The 19,061-nt window shown below is 42.2% G+C and overlaps 1 protein-coding gene across 1 annotated transcript in view; it reads right to left on the reverse strand.

Annotated features, from left to right (window-relative positions):
* LOC137623238 (acid ceramidase-like) overlaps nucleotides 1–19,061 on the reverse strand; it is a 100,694-nt gene that overhangs the window by 10,230 nt on the left and 71,403 nt on the right. Inside the window, exon 8 of the mRNA XM_068353977.1 lies at nucleotides 14,587–14,716. Within this exon, the coding sequence (XP_068210078.1) occupies nucleotides 14,587–14,716 (130 nt within the window). The remainder of the gene's footprint in view (nucleotides 1–14,586; nucleotides 14,717–19,061) is intronic.

Below are 19,061 nucleotides of genomic sequence, written 5' to 3' on the forward strand. Positions count from 1 at the left end.
ACATCATCGTGCTGGTTATTGTCTTCCAAAAATAATTTGCCTTGTCCTGAAGGAATATCATGAAGTATATCATCCAGTTGCAAAGAAGCATCACGTTTATGTACTGAAGGCATTGATGGAGAAACAGGTTCCAGTGCTTCCAGCATAAGAGATCGAGACTGCTGCATGTCTGCATGAAAGGTAACAGTCTGCTGCATGCGTACAGAATGCCGTGAATCTGCCGCGAGCCGTGAGGTATCGTCAGTATCGCGTCCAGTCAGTCGTGAAGAAGAGGCAACTTCTTGTCTATTATGACGAGGGGACAAAACCTGACTGCATGCGTCCAGCATAAGTACAGACTGCTACATGCGTCCAGGTTGCCGTGAGCTTCCAGACTCTTGCATGCGTTCAGATTGCCGTGAGGAAGAGACCAAACTGCCGCATGCGTCCACTATATCATTTGCGGCAACGCGATCTGATCACCGCGAGGTAGCGATGCTGAGTATCGGTGACATACGCCGTCTGATAGTATCGGTGACATACGCCGTCTGATAGTATCGGAAGAACCCTTTCTTGGTCTATTGCTGTCCTTTGATTCTTTTGGACGCGATTTCTCTGTCCGAGAATCATAAGCGTCAGAGACGAAATTGATCTCTTCAACTCAGACAAATCAGATACATGATGAGCGCCGTGTGCGCTAACTGAACGATGTACTGATCGTCAACTATCGATACTTCCAGCGCGCCTTGTGTGCGATCTAAACCGAGTATCGATCGTTGTGAGGGAACGTCAATAGTATTAGGGTGATCACCAGGGGAAAGTCCTTGTGACATTTCAAAATCTGGAGGAAGGGAAGGAGCGTGTACTGACGTAAACTGAGCACCTTCTTCCTCCGACGAAACATGCGTCTTCCGTGAATGTTTCAGTGCAGACACGTCGTCTTCGTCCAAAAGGAAAACCTACAGCGAACACCAGTCAATGCAAGATGGTTTATTTTGAGACATTCGTCTCTTGAGTGGTCTTGAACGAAGTGGTTGACGACAACCACGTCGCGGCTTTGCGTCATCAGACGAAGACGCAGACATATTAACCTCGCCTTTCCTGCGGCGAGGGGGAGTGATCTGGGGGTCGTCAACATGATCGCTCGAGGGGACGTCCGTTCGCTGATCAATGTCTGCAATATCCTTTTGCCTTTCGACATTCCTTCTCCCAGGGGTTGGATAGCATGGAAGAGGTCCCCGGCTGGGATTATGACGGACACGAACGGACGCACCCTCCACTTCACTTTCACTATTTTGCTTTGCAAACCACGCACCGCACTCCACATAACTTCTTTCTCCGTAGTTAGGGAGCGAACTTGGGTGCCTAAGGCTGAAATAGCAGCCATCACATCCTTTAAGGAAGGTTCACTTACCTCTGACACCATATTGGGGTCTGGGACTACTGCAATAGGAATAGGAATATTAGCATGAACAATGGAAGGAATATCACCATCAGAAGATCTATTAGAAAGTATACTAGCCGATCTAGACCTAATTCTATCTCTTTCCAAACGCTTAACATAGCGATCGAAAACATTCCACTCCGATTCAGACAAAGACTTGCATTCATTACATCTGTTATTAAACATACAAACCTGACCTCTGCAACCACAGCATACTGAATGAGGGTCAATAGAGGCCTTAGGCATACGTGTCTTGCATCCTCTAACACACTTCCTTGTGAGTCAGCCATTTTGAAAACAGAAAAAAACAGTCCAGGTCAAAAAACCAACAAAGTCTATTAAATCAAAAGTGAAAAGTCCAGAGAATATCCAAAAATAAGAGGCGAAAGTCGTTAACAATAATCACACAAAAGGTACTTCACCAAATTGTAGAATAAAGTAATTAGTAAGCGAAAGAATTTCCGAGGTGTTCACTGGAACAACGACAGAGAATTTCTGAAGATGTTGGGAATGGTTCTGATAGCCTACGAGTGATGGCGCTCATATATGACCACCTACTGTCATGGCCGCAGTCGCCGCGAAATTGAATTTCTGTCGTGCCGCGTCGAAACGCGGGATTTAAGCAATATATATGCAACTACCAGGGAAGTTACATATTTAAAAAGTTATGATGATGAAGGATTTTGATTTCTTTTATCTACAAAAAAAAAAAAAAAAAAAAAAATCACTCGTATTTAGTCCATAAGCATGGTATTCACATATATCAGACACTATTATATTTTGTATATATTCAATCATCTTCTTACCACTATGGCTAACATACAAGATGATGATAAAAAGGCCTCTTTTGTACTTAGTGATTTCAATACTTGCTATAGGGAGTGGTTAAATTGTTTTTTATACTGATCCCCATGCTTTGGATTTGGCTTCTGAATCAGGCTGTGAGCAAATCATAAGTGAAGCTACTCACAGATCTGGTAACTGCTTGGGCCTGGGATACACTGCCTTCCCTGGTGTTATAACAAGCAAGGTTGGTCCTCCAGTTATCCCAACTGATCATCCTTTGGTTGCATTTATTAAAAAAGACAACCTGTCCTTGATGTGTCATACTTTTGTAAGGTATATATAAAATCTCAAGAATAAAGTGTCATTTTGAGTGATCTTTTGCATTTGAATTAGTTACAATTCTATAAATGCGTTGAGCCTGTTGTTCTCTTAAAGGAAAAACTAGTCAATATAACTAATAGATAGGGGCATCACTTCTTGTATATCAAAATACCAAGTGAAGGGCAAACCCTGATTCAATGATAATTGTAGATGAGTTTATTTAAAGAAACTACAGGCTTCTTACCATCTTCTGAAAGGTAACAGATCAGATTTGATTTTGAATTATTATACTCAGAGGAGCTATTGTTCAAGGAGTTTATGCTTCAACTAAAAAGGAATACAATTTGACCATAAAAAATATCCTTTCTGCTAACTCTTGTACATAACTGGTGGGTTACACTCAAATCTGTACTTTTCAGTGAAGACTTAATACTGTAGTTTCTCATTTGTTTAAATGAGATGGCTCTGACATCCAACTGTCCGAATGAAAAGGCATGACTTTTGGCTGATGTTTGATAGAAGGCAGAGTAATGAGAAATTCTTCCTCATTTCTGTTTTCTTGAAGCTAAACTAATTAGTTTACTTTTTGGTCCTGTAAAATTAAAAACCTCTTACTGGACCATGATGCTTATAGAAGTGTAGACCAAAAGAGTATTTTTCTCTTGTTTTTTATTGGCACCTGATATCTTAGCAAGAAGTGGTTCTTTTTGCACTTTTTGGAAGACTGGTAATATTACCACATATAGTAAATGTTTTTGTGGTAGCTCTAGCCCTGCTGATTATCGCCTTAATTCCATATCTCGCATATTATCTAAAGTATGTGAATGTCTCTTGCTAAATGCCTAAATATCACCATCCGTGAAGATCAAGGAACTTAATGGACTGGTGGTATCTTTGAAGGTATGGCTACCAGAGAAGTGTGAGTTCTCTTGGGACCTCAACCCGAAGAGCTAGCAGATCGGGATACCAATCGGCATGCGGCACCTGGGAGACACACAGGTCATTTTGAGATCTGGTATAATCAATACCTTATTGATTAATGGCCTGATCAGGCTGAACTAATTAAAGGTGTAAATGTCCAAGTGATCCCATGATTATCGGAAGGCATCCTGCACAAAGCCTAGAGGTCTGGAATGGGGGAGCTTCTTTTTTTGCCAGGTGGCAAACAAGTCAATCCCATGAAAGCCCCACAGGGCAAGAAGCCTCTCTGCTACCTGAGGATGTAGAGATCACTCTGACCCTAAAACCTGTCTCTGGAGACTGAGTATCTGCTAGTACATTCCTCTTGTCCGGAATGTATCTTGATGACAACTCTACAGCATGAAACACTGCCTTGATGTGCATCCGCTTCATAGGTTTGCCAAGAGGCTACGAGACCGTACCCCTCTGGTTGTTACTCATCAACACTACTGAGTGCCTCCTCAAATGTTCTTGGAATGCTTGGAGTGTTAGGAAGGTAGCTTCCATTTTGACGACGATGTGCAGATGCCTTTCTTCTCTGGACCAAACACCTGAGACAACCAGGTCATCTAGTTGTGCTCTCCACCCCTACTTTGATGCATCTGAGAACAATTCAGAGAGTTGAGTGGGACTCCCCTGTTGAGGTTTTCCTCGTAGAGCCACCACTGGAACAGGATGGAAAGGGGGATCCCAGTCAGCTGACCAGTGATCTTTCAGATATCATTGAAGGGACCTCTGGTTATATACATCTGAATCATTTAAAGACAATCTTCCCACCTCAATCACCTTTCTCAGTTCTGAGCCAAAGATCAAAAGTGCAGAGATCTTGATTACATGATTTCAGCCTTCATTCAAGCTCCACCACAGACATTCCGTATTTTAAAGGACTCGGATTTATATAGCTAGGGAAAATACAAATAAAAAAGTAAAATTTATATTTCTTTCTGCAAAAGCCACTGCTTGATACATTGATTTACAAAAGACTCTTTTACTTAATGTGAATAATAGTACAGTCCCAAGCTAAGATTAAGTATTATTTCATTCTATTATGTCAAAAATACCAGAAGTGTTGAGTAATTGGGAAATGGTAGGCCTACAATTCCTGATTTCTTATACCCGATGAGAGTATAAACCAAGTTTTCCTCTTTATTGAAAAATTCTGGCCTTGGTTTTTCTACAGTTTTTTTCTAGCCTAGTTATCAATGAATTGGATTGATTTTATGCTTTAAAAGAACCAGTTACCTATAGTTTTATGTTTATGATGAAATTTTACCCATGCCTAGTTTGGAATGCCTAAATTCTGAATTCTACAGTGGAACCTCTTGTGTGTATCGTGTGGTTGTCCTCTGTTTGGTCTGTTATTAACAGTGCTTATTTTCTTCCTTTTCCCACATTTCCTTTTTGATTTTACCTATAATCGTGGTGCCTAAGAAGCTAAGTAGTGGTGAGAAAAGGAATTGAAGCAAGAAATTATAGAAAAACATGAGAGCAGTGTGCATGTAAGTGATATGGCTAAACAATATGGCCGGAATAGGCCTATGATCTCGACGATCATCAAGCAGAAGGCAGCCATTAAAGCAGATAAACCATCGAAGGGGATCACCATTATTACAAGATATCGTAGCAATACCCTGGAAGAGACAGAACGCCTTTTGTTGATAGGGATAAAGGACAAAGAGATTGTTGGCAACAATCATTTGTGAGAAGGGCCAGCGTGATGAACAGAAAGAAAAAAGTGAAGTAAAGAAACCAAGATAGCATTAACAAGCTCTTTTAAAAAAGTCCTCTCTCTTTTTCTGTTTCTCTCTAAACATAGCATTAACATGTTCTTTAAATAAAATTTTTCTCTCTCTCTCTTGTTCTTCTTCGCTGTTATAGTGTTAGAGACATCTATTATTTTTTTTCCGAGAGAGAGAGAGAGAGATTAAACAAAAATGTGTTTAAAGTACATATGATTTTTAACAGCGTCAACGAGTTGAAAAACAATTAAATGTAACTAAGAAAGTAATAACAGTGAATCTGAATTCCTTTATTAACTAAAACAAATATTGATACAAACACACTCGTTTGCGTATGCATAAACACACACACAGGTGCTACGCAGTAAGAGGTAGACGGTCGGGGAGGAGGTAGAGATGGTGACTGCTATAACATACCATAACTCGTCACTTAAAGTGATGAAAATTAAAAATCAAAAGAAAAAAAATGTAAAAAATATGAAATAAAAAAAAAGAGAAAAAAAAAGCTAAGTTAGATTAAAGTTTCCATAGTGTAAGTTACGGTACGTTATCGCAGTCACCATTTCTACCTCCTCGCCGATCGTGTCTCCTCCTGAGTGTGTGTGTGTGTTTGCGCATACGCACACGAATGTGTGTATCAATATTTGTTTTGGTTAATAAAGGAATTCAGATTCGCTGATATTGCTTTTTTAGTTACATTTAATTGTCTTTCAACTCGTTGACGCTGTTAAAAATCATATATACATAACACATTTTTGTTTAATCTCTCTCTCTCTCTCTCTCTCTCTCTCTCTCTCTCTCTCTCTCTCTCTCTCTCTCTCTCTCTCTCTCAGAAAAAATTAATAGACATCTAACACTAACAGTGAAGAAGAACAAAAGAGAGAGAGAGAGAGAGAGAGAGAGAGAGAGAGAGAGAGAGAGAGAGAGAGAGAGAGAGAGAGAATTTCTTTAAAGAACATGTTAACACCATGTCTACCTTCTCACCGATCGTCCGTCTCCTCGGGCGTAGCAAATCCTAAACCTGTGTTGGCCTGTCTCTAAGGTAAAGTGACAATAAAAAGGGATTTTGACGTAGGAAAAATCTATTTCTGGGCGAAGGACCTGTGCCGCCCAGTGAATAAGCTCCATTTAAGCACTTATTCTTAGGTAATTTACTGCTAAATATACCAGAGAAAAAATGTAAAGGAGTGCTAGGTTAACTAGCTCGCTCACCTAATGGTGTCGGTATAAAATTGGGCGTATAATCCAGAGGTCCCGCACTATTTAGATTAATCCACGACAGAGAACCCCAATAGAGGAGAGCCGTTCAACCTCACTCGGTACTACTACAATGCATCCGCTCAGAACCCAACTCCTTAGCACCCAAAGTTTGGGGACTCCAAGGGAGAGGAGCTGGGAGGGTTCACTGGGCGGCACAGGTCCTTCGCCCAGAAATAGATTTTTCCTACGTCAAAATCCCTTTTCTGGGCTCGAACCTGTGCCGCCCAGTGAATCTATACAAGAGAAAAATGTCACCAAACTTGCAAAATAAAGGAAAAAACATAAGCGTAAGAGAAATACAGGATGCTTTAATCAGAGATGAGTACCAAAAAACAATTATAAGGGTATCATAAATATGAACATAAATCCAATAAGGTAGGTATAATAATGCCGTGAGTGATAATATATACAGATACTCAGGAGCATAAAATTTACAAATATAATAACAGTATTCAGGTGCGAGACCAACGAATACAATAGGGTATAAATGAGGCAGGTAAGAGGGAGAGATAAAGAGTCAAGGCATTAACCTGTGAGTTACTCGGGAGTAACTACGCTCCCTGCGGCTACTGTAGAAAATTTTAGGGCTTCCAAATGTTTAAGGTAGTGTTTCTTGAACACTGACGGTGATTTCCACCCTGTATACCTGGAAAGGTCTGTAAAATTCATGTGGTGAAAGAAGTTCACCGAGGTGGCAACCGCCCTGATATCATGTGCAAGAGGAAAAGTCAGGGTTAGCTTGTTTAATAAAATACAAAATTTGTTGCCTGATCCCTTTAATAGTAATGGTACCGCCTTGTTCTCTAACGAATAGAGGCCCCGAGGAGTTAGAGGAGGTCCGGGATAGATAAGACCTAAGAGTAGTGACAGGGCACAGCGACGGATCTTGCGTGAGGGGAACAATTTTCCAGGAGGTCCATCTGTTTTGAGGGTCTTCATTCTTAGCCAAAAAGAATTTGTTAGGAGAAAGAAGGACCTCTCCTGAAGGCAGAAAGTCAATATGACCCGGGTCTCTCGACAAGGCTGCCAATTCAGAAATTCTTGCCCCGGAAGCCAAGCTCACTAGGAAAAGTGTTTTCCTGAGAAGGGGCATGTAATCACAAGAACTGTTAATGGTATCAGAAGCCAATTTGAGTACGTCATTAAGGAACCAGGTCACCGGGGTAGGACGAGTAACCGGTTTCAGTCTGGCACAAGCTTTCGGAATTGAAGCTAACAAAGAGTCGGTTAAGTCTATGTTAAAACCCAATAGGAAGATCTTTTTCAGAGCCGATTTAATAGTGGTGATAGTATTGGCTGCCAGACCTGATTCTAATAAAGATCTAAAGAAAGTGACTGTAAGGTTCAAGTTCATACAGTTCACGTCTGAGTCTATTAAAAATTTTGCCAACTTTTTAACTGCAGAGTCATACTGACGGATGGTGGAATCCCGTTTATCTGATTCTAGGAACAAGGTGTTTTGAGGATCAATATTGGCACCATGCATAGCCGCAAACTTCATAAAGTCCATAAAGTTAGGGCGCTCTGAATGTTTGAGAAAGCGTACACAACGCGTGTTTGTACTATCTGAGACAGAACCGGATTGGGTATCGGGTGAGGGTATAGTCTCAACTCCCGCAGGAGAGGATACCAGTTGCTCTTGGGCCAGTTGGGTGCGACCAAGGCTACTTGTCCCTTGAAGGATCTCAGTTTGTCTAGAACTTTCAGCAAAAGATTCACCGGGGGAAAGAGATAAATCTTTTCCCAGTTGTCCCAATTCTGTGACATGGCGTCTGTGGCGTAAGCCTGAGGGTCTAGATTGGGAGCCACATATACTCTCAATTTGTGGTTGGATTCCGTGGCGAAGAGGTCCACTTGGAGGCCGGGAACCTGAGAGAGAATCCACCGAAATGACTTTAGATCGAGTGACCATTCCGATTCTAGAGGGGAGGTCCGGGACAGGGCGTCTGCCACTACATTCCGGACTCCCGCCAGGTGGACAGCTGAAAGATGCCAACGGTTCGAGGCTGCTAGGGAGAATATGGCTACTAGAACATGGTTCAGAGGCCCTGACTTTGACCCGCCTCTGTTGAGGCAGCGGACCACCACTTCGCTGTCGAGGACCAGACGAAGGTGTTGTTTCTTGGGAAGAGCGAGACGTTTCAGGGTTAGAAGAACTGCCATGGCCTCTAGCACATTGATGTGAAAATGGCGGAACAAGGTAGTCCAAAGACCTTGAACTTTCTTGAGCTGAGAATAGCCGCCCCAACCTGATAGGGATGCGTCTGTGTGAATGATTAATTCCGGGGGCGGAAATCGAAGGGGAACTGACTTTGACAGACTGTTTGCTCTTGTCCAAGGAAGAAGTCTTTCCCGTAGAATGGGAGGAAGGCGGACTTTCCTGTCCCGGAGCTTCCGGTTCGCCCTCGAACGCCAGACACGATTGATATCTTTCAATTTTGCCTTCAGAAGAAGATCTGTCACTGAGGCAAACTGAAGGGACCCCAGAATCTTCTCTTGAAGCCGTCTGTAACTTACTTTGTCTTTGAGAAAGCGTTTGGTGTTCCTTGCAATCTCTAACCTCTTGGGTCTGGGAAGACACAGAGTATGAGATATAAGATCCCATTGCAGGCCGAGCCATTGGAACTTCGATTTTGGAAGAAGACGGGACTTCTTGAAGTTGATCTGGAAGCCTAGAGATTGAAGATAATGGATGACTTTGTGAGTGGCTTTTAGGCAATTTTGGGAGGTGTCTGACCAAATGAGCCAGTCGTCCAGATAGGCTACTACTTGAATCCCTTGATTCCTGAGTTCCTGAACAGCGACTTCTGCTAGCTTTGTGAAGATCCTTGGGGCAATGTTGAGCCCGAAAGGCATCACCCTGAAGGAGTAACTTTTGTCCCCTAAGCGAAAGCCTAGGTACGGACGGAAGTGTCTCGCTATCGGGACGTGATAGTAGGCGTCTGTAAGATCGATAGAGGTGGTGACGGCCCCACGGGGAAGTAAGGTCCGCACCTGCGAGACAGTAAGCATTCGAAACTTGTCGCATTGAATGGACAAGTTGAGAAGGGATAGATCTAGAATCACTCTTCTCTTGTCTGAATCCTTCTTCGGGACACTGAACAGCCGACCTTGAAACTTCAGATGTTTCGTTTCTTGTATGGCATTCTTTTGTAAAAGATCCTGGACAAATTCGACCAGGTCCGGGGTGGAATGTTGACGAAATTTGTTCGGAGGAGGAGGTCCTTGAATCCAACTCCACCCTAGTCCCTTGGAGATGATACTGAACGCCCAGGGACTGAACTTCCATTTGTTGCGGAAGGCATAGAGCCTCCCCCCTACCTGCTGCACCTCAGTATTGGTTTGAGGAGTTGCCTCCACGTCCGCCTCGGAAGTTCTTTCCTCTGCGAAAGGCTCTTCCCCTGCCTTTGTTCTGGTTAGAGCCACGGTGGTAGCCTCTACCTCTACCATAACTCTGGGAAGAGCTATGAGCCTCGTAGGACTGGTTAAAGGCAGGGGAAGTGGCGGAGGCACCAGAAAGCTGGCTCTTAGGTAGCAGAACGGTGACATAGTCATCCGAAGGAGCCCGAGAGGTGGAGGGCTGCGCAGGGGCAACAGAAGATGGAGGAAGAGGCAGCCGGAAGTTGGATGAAGCACTCTGTTGTTGCCTGAACTGGGTGGAGGTATATGGTCTAAGCTTCTTCCTACCCCGGGCTTGATAATTTGCGGGGTCATACTTGCGTTTAGGGGTCAAACCCCAACGGGCTTTAAGGCTCTGATTAACCCTAGTGGCCTCCGCCAAGACTTCCTCTACGAGATCCTCGGGGAAGAGATTTGAACCCCAACAGGAGGACCGGATGAGTTTATTAGGTTCATGCCTAATCGTCGCCTCAGCTAGAACATGCTTGCGACATCTGCGTTTAGCAGTAGCAAAGTCATACAAGTCTTAATATAACGACTGTAACGTAGCCTTGTTGAGAGACTTAAAAATACTCTCCGTATCGTAAGTCAAGGCTATCGACTCCGTGGATGTGGCCAGGTTTAGAGTACGGCCCACACGTAGGCGGGAATCATATTCCTGTATAATGAGAGATTCCGGGAGACGGGGAAGCTTCTCACTAAACAGGACTGAGGCACAGTCTGCTGCAAGCTTGCCGGAGGTAAAGGTGGTATGGACATTGTCCCAACACTCAATACCTGAGGGAAGAAGGAGGGAGATTGGATCCACCTCTCGGATGGGAGGCAAGGGCTTCTCCTCCAGAGCATATTGAAAGGCAAGCTCTGCCACCTTATTGACGCATGGAGTCAAGGTGGTCTTGTCCATTAAAAACATCGTAAAGGAGCTTTTATGAGGCGTCAGCATGGTGTTAGTGCAGCCGATGTCATTCAAAAATCTGGCCCAAACAGATTGGGCTTGCTCCTTCGGGAAGATGACCGTTTCTTTGGGGACCTTGTCTAATCGGACTAAAGCTTCCTCGGTAAGTCTGGCATAACCATGAAATGGAAATGCCAGACCCGGAGGAAAGAATTCAAAGTCCTCTAGAGGACGAGTGCCAAGGCCCTCCAGAGTCAACATTCCGTCTGAGAACGGGGAATGAAGAGCCATCCGCCAGGGGTTGTTCTTGGCAAACGGCGGGAGCTTAGAGGCATCCGGTATGAGGGAGCTTTGGACTCTCTCCGGAGCTCCTTGCTCTAAAGCCCCAATTCTCTGACCGAAGTTAGAGAACATCGTGTCCATCCTCGACTGCATCTCCGAAACCAACTTTTCCTGCATCTCCGACACGATGCGAAGCATAGCTGATTCGGAAAGGCCCGGGCTAGCAGCAGGAGGGGCGGAAGGAACTCCCGGGTCGTGAGAGTTAGAGGAGGAACAATAAACTCCTATAATATAAATATTAAACGATCTAGGTTGCTCAAAACACAGTAAAACCCAGCTTGGTACTTAACTTAGACGGTGTCTCCTGGGAAACCGACGAAGAAGCCATAATTCACTAGAAAATATCCAAAAATCGAGAGCACTAGAAAAATGCGGGTTACTGCACAAGTCGTGCTAAACGGAGTTGAGTTCTGAGCGGATGCATTGTAGTAGTACCGAGTGAGGTTGAACGGCTCTCCTCTATTGGGGTTCTCTGTCGTGGATTAATCTAAATAGTGCGGGACCTCTGGATTATACGCCCAATTTTATACCGACACCATTAGGTGAGCGAGCTAGTTAACCTAGCACTCCTTTACATTTTTTCTCTGGTATATTTAGCAGTAAATTACCTAAGAATAAGTGCTTAAATGGAGCTTATTCACTGGGCGGCACAGGTTCGAGCCCAGAAAACGCATTTTTTATTTATTATTTCTTTATAATTATCTTTTTTACATCCTTCTTTCATATTATGCAGTTATGTTATTGTTATATGTAATTATATGTAGTAATTTATTAAGGAGTTATTATAGGTTTTTGGGGTGTGGAACGAATTATACAATTTACAGTGTATTCTTATGGGAATATTTGCTCCAGCATACGATTGTTTTAACATACGAAGCAGTTTCTGGAACGAATTAAGATCGTATGAAGAGATTCCACTGTATGTCATTTTTAATCCCTAGAATTTTGAATGATTGGCAGTATTATTATTATTATTACTGTGCTAGCTAAATTACAACCCTAGTTGGAAAAGCAGGATACTGCAAGTCCTAGGGCTCCATCAGATCAGATTCCTGGTCAGAAGAGGCGGACAGTCTATGAAAGGGATTCAATATACTGAGCGGAGAACTTCTAACGTCCAAGGGTCAGCCCCGTAGTCCTGCCACCTTTGCCAAGAGCTTTGTAGGTATCCCCCACAGGTGGTAGGCTGGAGGATGTGCCCTCCCTAACACAAACCCCTGGGACCTCGTCCTCTTCGTCCAGAGAAATGTCCTCACGGATGAAAAGTAGGTTTAGGGGCCTGCCTCCCGGGTTGTTGTGCATCCATTGGGGGTAAAAATCGTCTTTGCTGTGGACCTGGCTTAAAAGATGAGTTCCTATGCTGTTTCTGGAAACTGGGTAACCTTGGTGCCACTGCTCTACTTGACATAGGACTTTGTCCTAACCTCTCTACCTTTTTTATCGCCGTCACTACATCCGAGGGAGGGGAAAAGGTTACTAGGTCTGGCTGACAGCATTGCATCTTTTTAGAATGCAATTTCTCATATAAGAGGAACTCTAAGGATTTGGCTCCAGATCTGGATAGTTCCTTAAGTTGTTCTCATCATCTCTGTCTTTCTTTTATTTATCTTCAGCCCAACCATGTGTGATATTTTATGTATTCTGATAAGCAAGCACTACAAATCCTGAGGTGTTTGGCTAACAAGGACAGCATCATCACCATACTCTAGGTATGCTAAATTCCTATCACCAATCCAGCCCAATCCTTCTCCACCATCTCTGACTGTTCTACACATTACAAAATCCATTAGGATGATAAACAACAAAGGTGACAATACATTCCCTTGGAGTACTCCACTGTTCACTGGAAATTCATTTGATAAGACTCCATTAACATTAAATTTGCACTTGCTATGCTCATGACCAGACAATCAAATTTATATATTAAGAATAATTCTATAACAATGCAGGACTCTCCACAAAATTAGCCGGCGCAACTATTAAAGGCTTTTTCATAATCTACAATTGCCATCAAAAGGGGATTTCTATATTCTATGCATTGCTGTACGTTTCAAAGTAAAAATTTCATCAGTGTAACTTCTATGTTTTCTAAACCTAAGTGTTCATCTCTCAGCTTTTCATCCATCTTTCTCTCCACTCTTTAGAATTAGCATACAGTATATTTTCATTACAACTGACTAAGGGTTATGCCTCTGTAATTATTGCAATTAGTCATGTCTCCTTTTTTGCTATCTTCACAAACACTCTTAACTCCCATTCATCAGGTTTTGCCTTTTCATGCCACATTCTATCAAATAATCTTGTAAGTAGTCTGGGAGTCACTTCATTTTCGGCCAGTATCATCTCGGCAGTTATTCCATTGTATCCCGGGGCTTTCTATCTCTTTTAGTTTTTTGAGGATAGCTTCGACTTCAAACACACTGAAGTCATTCATGGGCACATCAAGGTCTTCATCAGCTTCAGGTATATCAATCAAATTATTCCCTTCATATCTTCTACATTATATCTCAATCATATCTCAATATCATACCTGTGTAGTACAGTACAGTATTAGAAAATACTGATGAACTAATAAAAAAACCCTCACCATAGTTTTATAAAATATTAGGTGTAATTAAAAGGTTCTGAGACCATACACATAAAAAACAAAGCTGAAGTGATTTTAAATTTAGATATCAACTTTGAAATTCACCTCGTGTTGCAGTACACAGCTCATGAAGATTCTAATATGCATCAAACACTTCAGTAAGTCCTATTCTTTGAGTGTGTCAAACAACACCAGCATTTTACCCTGGATCTCCTCCTCAGCATCAAAAGCACAGCCAACCCACTTGCTGGTCCATAGTATGCAGCTGAATACTGACATTCCATCCATAGCAGAGGGGTTAAGAAAAAGACTCTGGGAGCAATCTAACCATGGAAGCAAACTAAGACTAGTGTATCATTGCACTAATATATACAGTACACGTATTTGCTTTAGATAGACATCTCAGAACACTTTGATCTTACCTTGAATTATGGCTACAGTAAAGTGTAAGTCAGACTGGATTATATAAAGGAATTTGAGCCAGAAGGCTCTACCCTGGTCTTGGGAGGCCATTCAGCACCCTCATGCAACAGGGAGGAAGATCCCACAGCTGCAGCATGAAGGAAAAATTAAGGGGCTGGACATAGAGGTGAAGGAATGGAAGTCAGAACGAAGGTATAGTAAAAGGCTAAAATGTGAGTACATGTTGAGGCATAAAAGGATGCTGCAAGGACTTTTCAGTAATATTTACAGTACTGTATTCCATTTGAAATGTACTAAGGGTACTAAACCCCTTTGGATTGTGATTCCAGAATTTGGGCTACATAAACTGGTGCTGGGGCATTTAAGACCCTTCAACACTTAACACAACTGAGGGAAAGCGCATATCAAGTTTTACCATAATATTCTGTTAAAATAAATTATTACACTTTACCTCTCCTGGTTTTGTTCCACCAAGTATGAAATACACTGGAGCAAGAAGTCTAGTTTTTGAAAGAATCTGCTTAGCATCTTCGTAATCCTTCGCCTCTTGCATTACTTCTCGAGTTAAGAAAGAGACCCAACTGGAATCAAGAAACAGGAGGTAATATTGACTTGAAACAGTATAAGTTAACGAGAATGTATGCATGTGATTTATTATAAGGCATAAAAAAGCAAATTAATTTTCATAATTCTGATCATCTTTTACATTTTTTAAATCTTCCCAGACTATACGAACTCCTTGGCAGTACGTACTAGATATGCAATTAATTCCACGACTTGCCTTTTTTCATGAGCAGTTCAATATCCCACAGTATTACTGGTTTGATTCCTGCAGTAACCAAATTATGGAATGATCTTTCTAATGATGCACTTAAACTGGCAGACCTTCAAAAGTTCAGACTTGACACAAAAGTTCTTACATGTTATTTACCTTTTTATTTTATTTCTTAGTTATTTCTTTTATAGATTATTCATCACTTCACAATTTCTACTTCTGTTTTGAACTGCTTCATCTAGCATTCTGCGATTAATATTGTTGTACCATTTTCATAATTATTACAGTATCATTGATTACTGCATCATTACAATCATTATATTATTAAATCGTAACATTCAAAGAAGGAATGTTTGATGATTGAACGGATTTTGAGCAAAGCGAAAAATCTATTTTTGGGTGAGATAGCCATGTCGCCCTGATGGAAGGTTCCTATTGGTAGCTTTCTAAGGGATATTTGGCTACAGTGATATTCCCAGAGGGTTGACCTTTAGGTCTCCAGAATTCTAACTCCTGGCGCAAATATCCGTAAAATTTCTCTTAAGGATATCGCATAATATCAGGGGACGTACATCTTGATACAACACATAGCAATCTTTATCCCGAATAGCGTTTTCGTTTCGAGGGGGAAGAGTAGCGAAAACAGAATGGGAGCCGTTATCAAGGTTACCCTTCCTCCCGTACTATTACGAGTATCCAAGATGGCGCTTATTCCTTGTAGCATTGAGCATGGTGCTACAGATATAGTATTTTTGGGAGGGATATTGCCAAGGCCTTTTCTATGGAAAAGGAGGGCGGGTCCATCAGGATGACATGGCTATCTCACTCAAAATCCGTTTTTTGGGCTCAAGCCATGTCGTCCTGATGGAAGTTTACCAGAGAATTACTAGAAAGTACTGTATCTGTGGATTTTCATAGGTGCCTTAACCTTGGGACAAATTTTCCTATGGTCATCCAGACCATTGAGACATATGACGTTACCGTTATACGTCATTACCACTAATCATAAACAATGTAAGGGCTTCCTGCCCCCTGCAGGGAAGAGTCATACTAGACAGTAAAAAATAGGTCTCAAGGTTTGCATAATTATTGTCCATAAACATACAATAATATGAGGTTTTACTTAGGTAAGTAAGTAAGAAAACTATGGCTATACTTTTGTGTTAATTGTAGGGCAAAATAAGACGCACTTACACATTAATAGACATTTATTCACGATAAATGATTAAATATAAAATAACACGTGTAGGTAGTCGAAAGACTCTAAATTCGAACAAATCGGAGTTCGACCAAAAAATTTGAGTAATTTTTGCTGCAGTGTTCGAACAAAAAATCGGAACTCGAACAGCCGAACGCGTGGCCGAGTGAGATGAGCGGCCATCTCGGCTACTCTCGCTTGGTCGGGTAGCATCATTTCAAGAGAGAGCGTCAGTCCGACAACACGTGTTGAGAATTTATTGTGATTCAGTGTGTTTTATTGTCTTTTTTTGCCGATAATAATGGGCCCCAAGAAAGTTAGTGATAAGGGGAAGGATAAGAGGAAAACAGTGAGAACAATGATTGAGTTGAAGAAGGAAATTATTGCGAAATACGAGAATGGTGTACGAGTGTCTGGCCTTGGCGAAGTCGACCATTTTGACCTTTTTGAAAAATAAGGAAGTGATAAAGAAAGCTAATGTTGCACAGGGAGTGACAGCAATTAGTAAGCAAAGGCCACAAATAATTGAGGAAATGGAAAAGTTGCTCCTTATATTTATTAAAGAAAAGCAGTTGGCAGGGGAAAGTACAAGTGAAGCTTTCATTTGCGAGAAAGCTCTTCATATTTATGAAGAATTGGTAAAGAAAAGTGCCAGTACTAGTGAAAGTGATTCATCATTTACTTTTAAAGCAGGCAGGGGCTGGTTCGAGAAATTCCGGAATAGAACTGGTATTCACCGTGTGACTAGTCATGGGGAGGCAGCCAGTTTGGATCAGGCGGCAGCTGAAAAATACGTTGTTGAATTCGACCGATACATTAAGGAACAAAATTTGATCCCGCAGCAAGTCTTCAATTGCGATGAGACCGGATTATTTTGGAAGAAAATGCCGGCCAATACCTACATTAATGATAATGTTATGTCTCACTTTAGAAGATTAGTGCAGAAGAGAAAGAAGCAGCTGACAATTGACATGTTTTTCATAAAGGAAAAGAGAGCTGCTACATCCCAGCCTGATTCCCCTCCAAAGAAGAGAAACAGAAGAGAAAAAACCCCTGAAGGAGATTTACCTGACCTTTTACTGCAGAGAGAAAAAACCCCTGAAGGAGAACTACCCAGCCACATCATGGAAGGGGACTCTCCTTCCAAGCAGTAACCTCCCCCTTCCATCCTCTCCACATCCATTCCTGTATTCCATCGAACCGCTGCTCAAAGGTATGTACAGTAAATGGTTTAAAATTGTTTTATATAGTTTTCCGACCAATTTCGTACACATTTAAATAATTATTGTTATTTAGGTACACGTTTTATTAATATTTTGGGCATTTTGGAGTGCGTAGGAATGTATAAAAATAAATACCATTATTTCTTATGTGAAAAAAGGTTTCGGTACTCGAACAAATCGGAGGATGAACACTGATCCCGAACGGATTATGGTCGAGTACCGAGGTATCACTGTATATATAAACAGAATTATACATTTATGCAACATGATACAGAAAAAATGTTTCTACCTGAAAGGGAAAAAATGATTAGTGCCACTATGGAGTTTGAAAATTTAATAAGATTTTCTAATATAGTTTTCTGTCAATGTTGGATATTATCAACACTGTGTAAAGTACACACGCCACGAGTGTTATCTGTATAATTCTACACCTGAAATAATTTGAACAGTCTTTAGTGTCACCACTCACTTAAAAAGTATTGCACTGGAAGGTGTCAACACCTTTTCCCCGTAATTGATAGTCCCAATCAATTCACTGTTCATTGCAGTACTAGACGACAGGTTTTAATGCACTACCTGCCGCTGCGAACTGGAGAGAGCCCAGTACTCTTTCCTGTCGGTGTCTTGAGATCCTGTCGGATTTCAGTAGTCTCTTGACAGATCCTACAATCTCTCTCTTCTTCCCTGAGGGAATGGAGAGGCGGTGTGACTTCAAGTTCCAATGGATTCCCAGCCATTGAAACTCCTGAGCTGGAGAGAGTCGAGACTTCTTGAAGTTGATCTTGAATCCCAGATGTTCCAGGAATTGGATCACTCTCTCCTTTGGATGCTTGCAGGCAAGCCGTCCTGAATGCTGCCCACACCAGCCAGTTGTCCATGTATGCTGCTACCTGAACGCCTTCTAGGCGTAGTTGTTGAACAACTACGTCTCCAAGTTTCGTGAAGATCCTCGGGGCTATGTTTAGTCCGAAGGGCATGGCTCTGAAGACGTACTTTTTCTTCTGTAGCCCGAACCCTAAGTAGGAGGAGAGAGGGCGGTTGACTGGAATATGCCAATAAGCATCTGCCAGGTCTATTGAGACTGTACGCGCCTTTTGGTAACAGGGTCCTTATGTGCTGAAGGGTTGACATCCTGAACTTGCTGTTCTCGATGAACTTGTTGAGTGGCAACAAGTTCAGAATGACTCTGAGTTTGTCTGAGTCCTTCTTGGGAACACAAAACAGCCTTCCCTGGAATTTGATGGACTTTGCCCTCATTTTTAACAGTTTGCTCATTAGTTCTAGGGTATATTCTTCCGTTCTTGATTAGGCTGTGGGCCCAAGGATCGAAGGTCCAACAATCCTGAAATTGTTGGAGCCTCCCTCCTACCTGAAGCATCTCATTGCTTCGACTGTCCGGAGGATTTACCTCCCTGACCGCGTCCTCCCTTACCTCGAGAGGGGTGTTTTGAAGAGCCCCGTCTGGAGCCTCTACCTTTGGGACGAAAGGTAGTGGTTTGCCTCTCGAACCCAGGGTTGAATGCTGGTGACTGGGTAACCAGCTGTTGAGGTACCATCTGGAACATGGTTTGCGGTTGAGCAACCACTTGGGGCACAGCAGTCATGGTGACTGTGGGATGTTGTTGGGCAGGCCAAGAGGGTAGTCTGGGTTTCTTGGTCTTCCTCTTAGGTTGGGGACCCGCAGCCGAGGAAGACTTACGCTTAGATGACATACCCCACTTCTGGAGAAG

The sequence above is a fragment of the Palaemon carinicauda genome, chromosome 30 (assembly GCF_036898095.1).
Source record: "Palaemon carinicauda isolate YSFRI2023 chromosome 30, ASM3689809v2, whole genome shotgun sequence".
Lineage (NCBI taxonomy): Eukaryota > Metazoa > Arthropoda > Malacostraca > Decapoda > Palaemonidae > Palaemon > Palaemon carinicauda.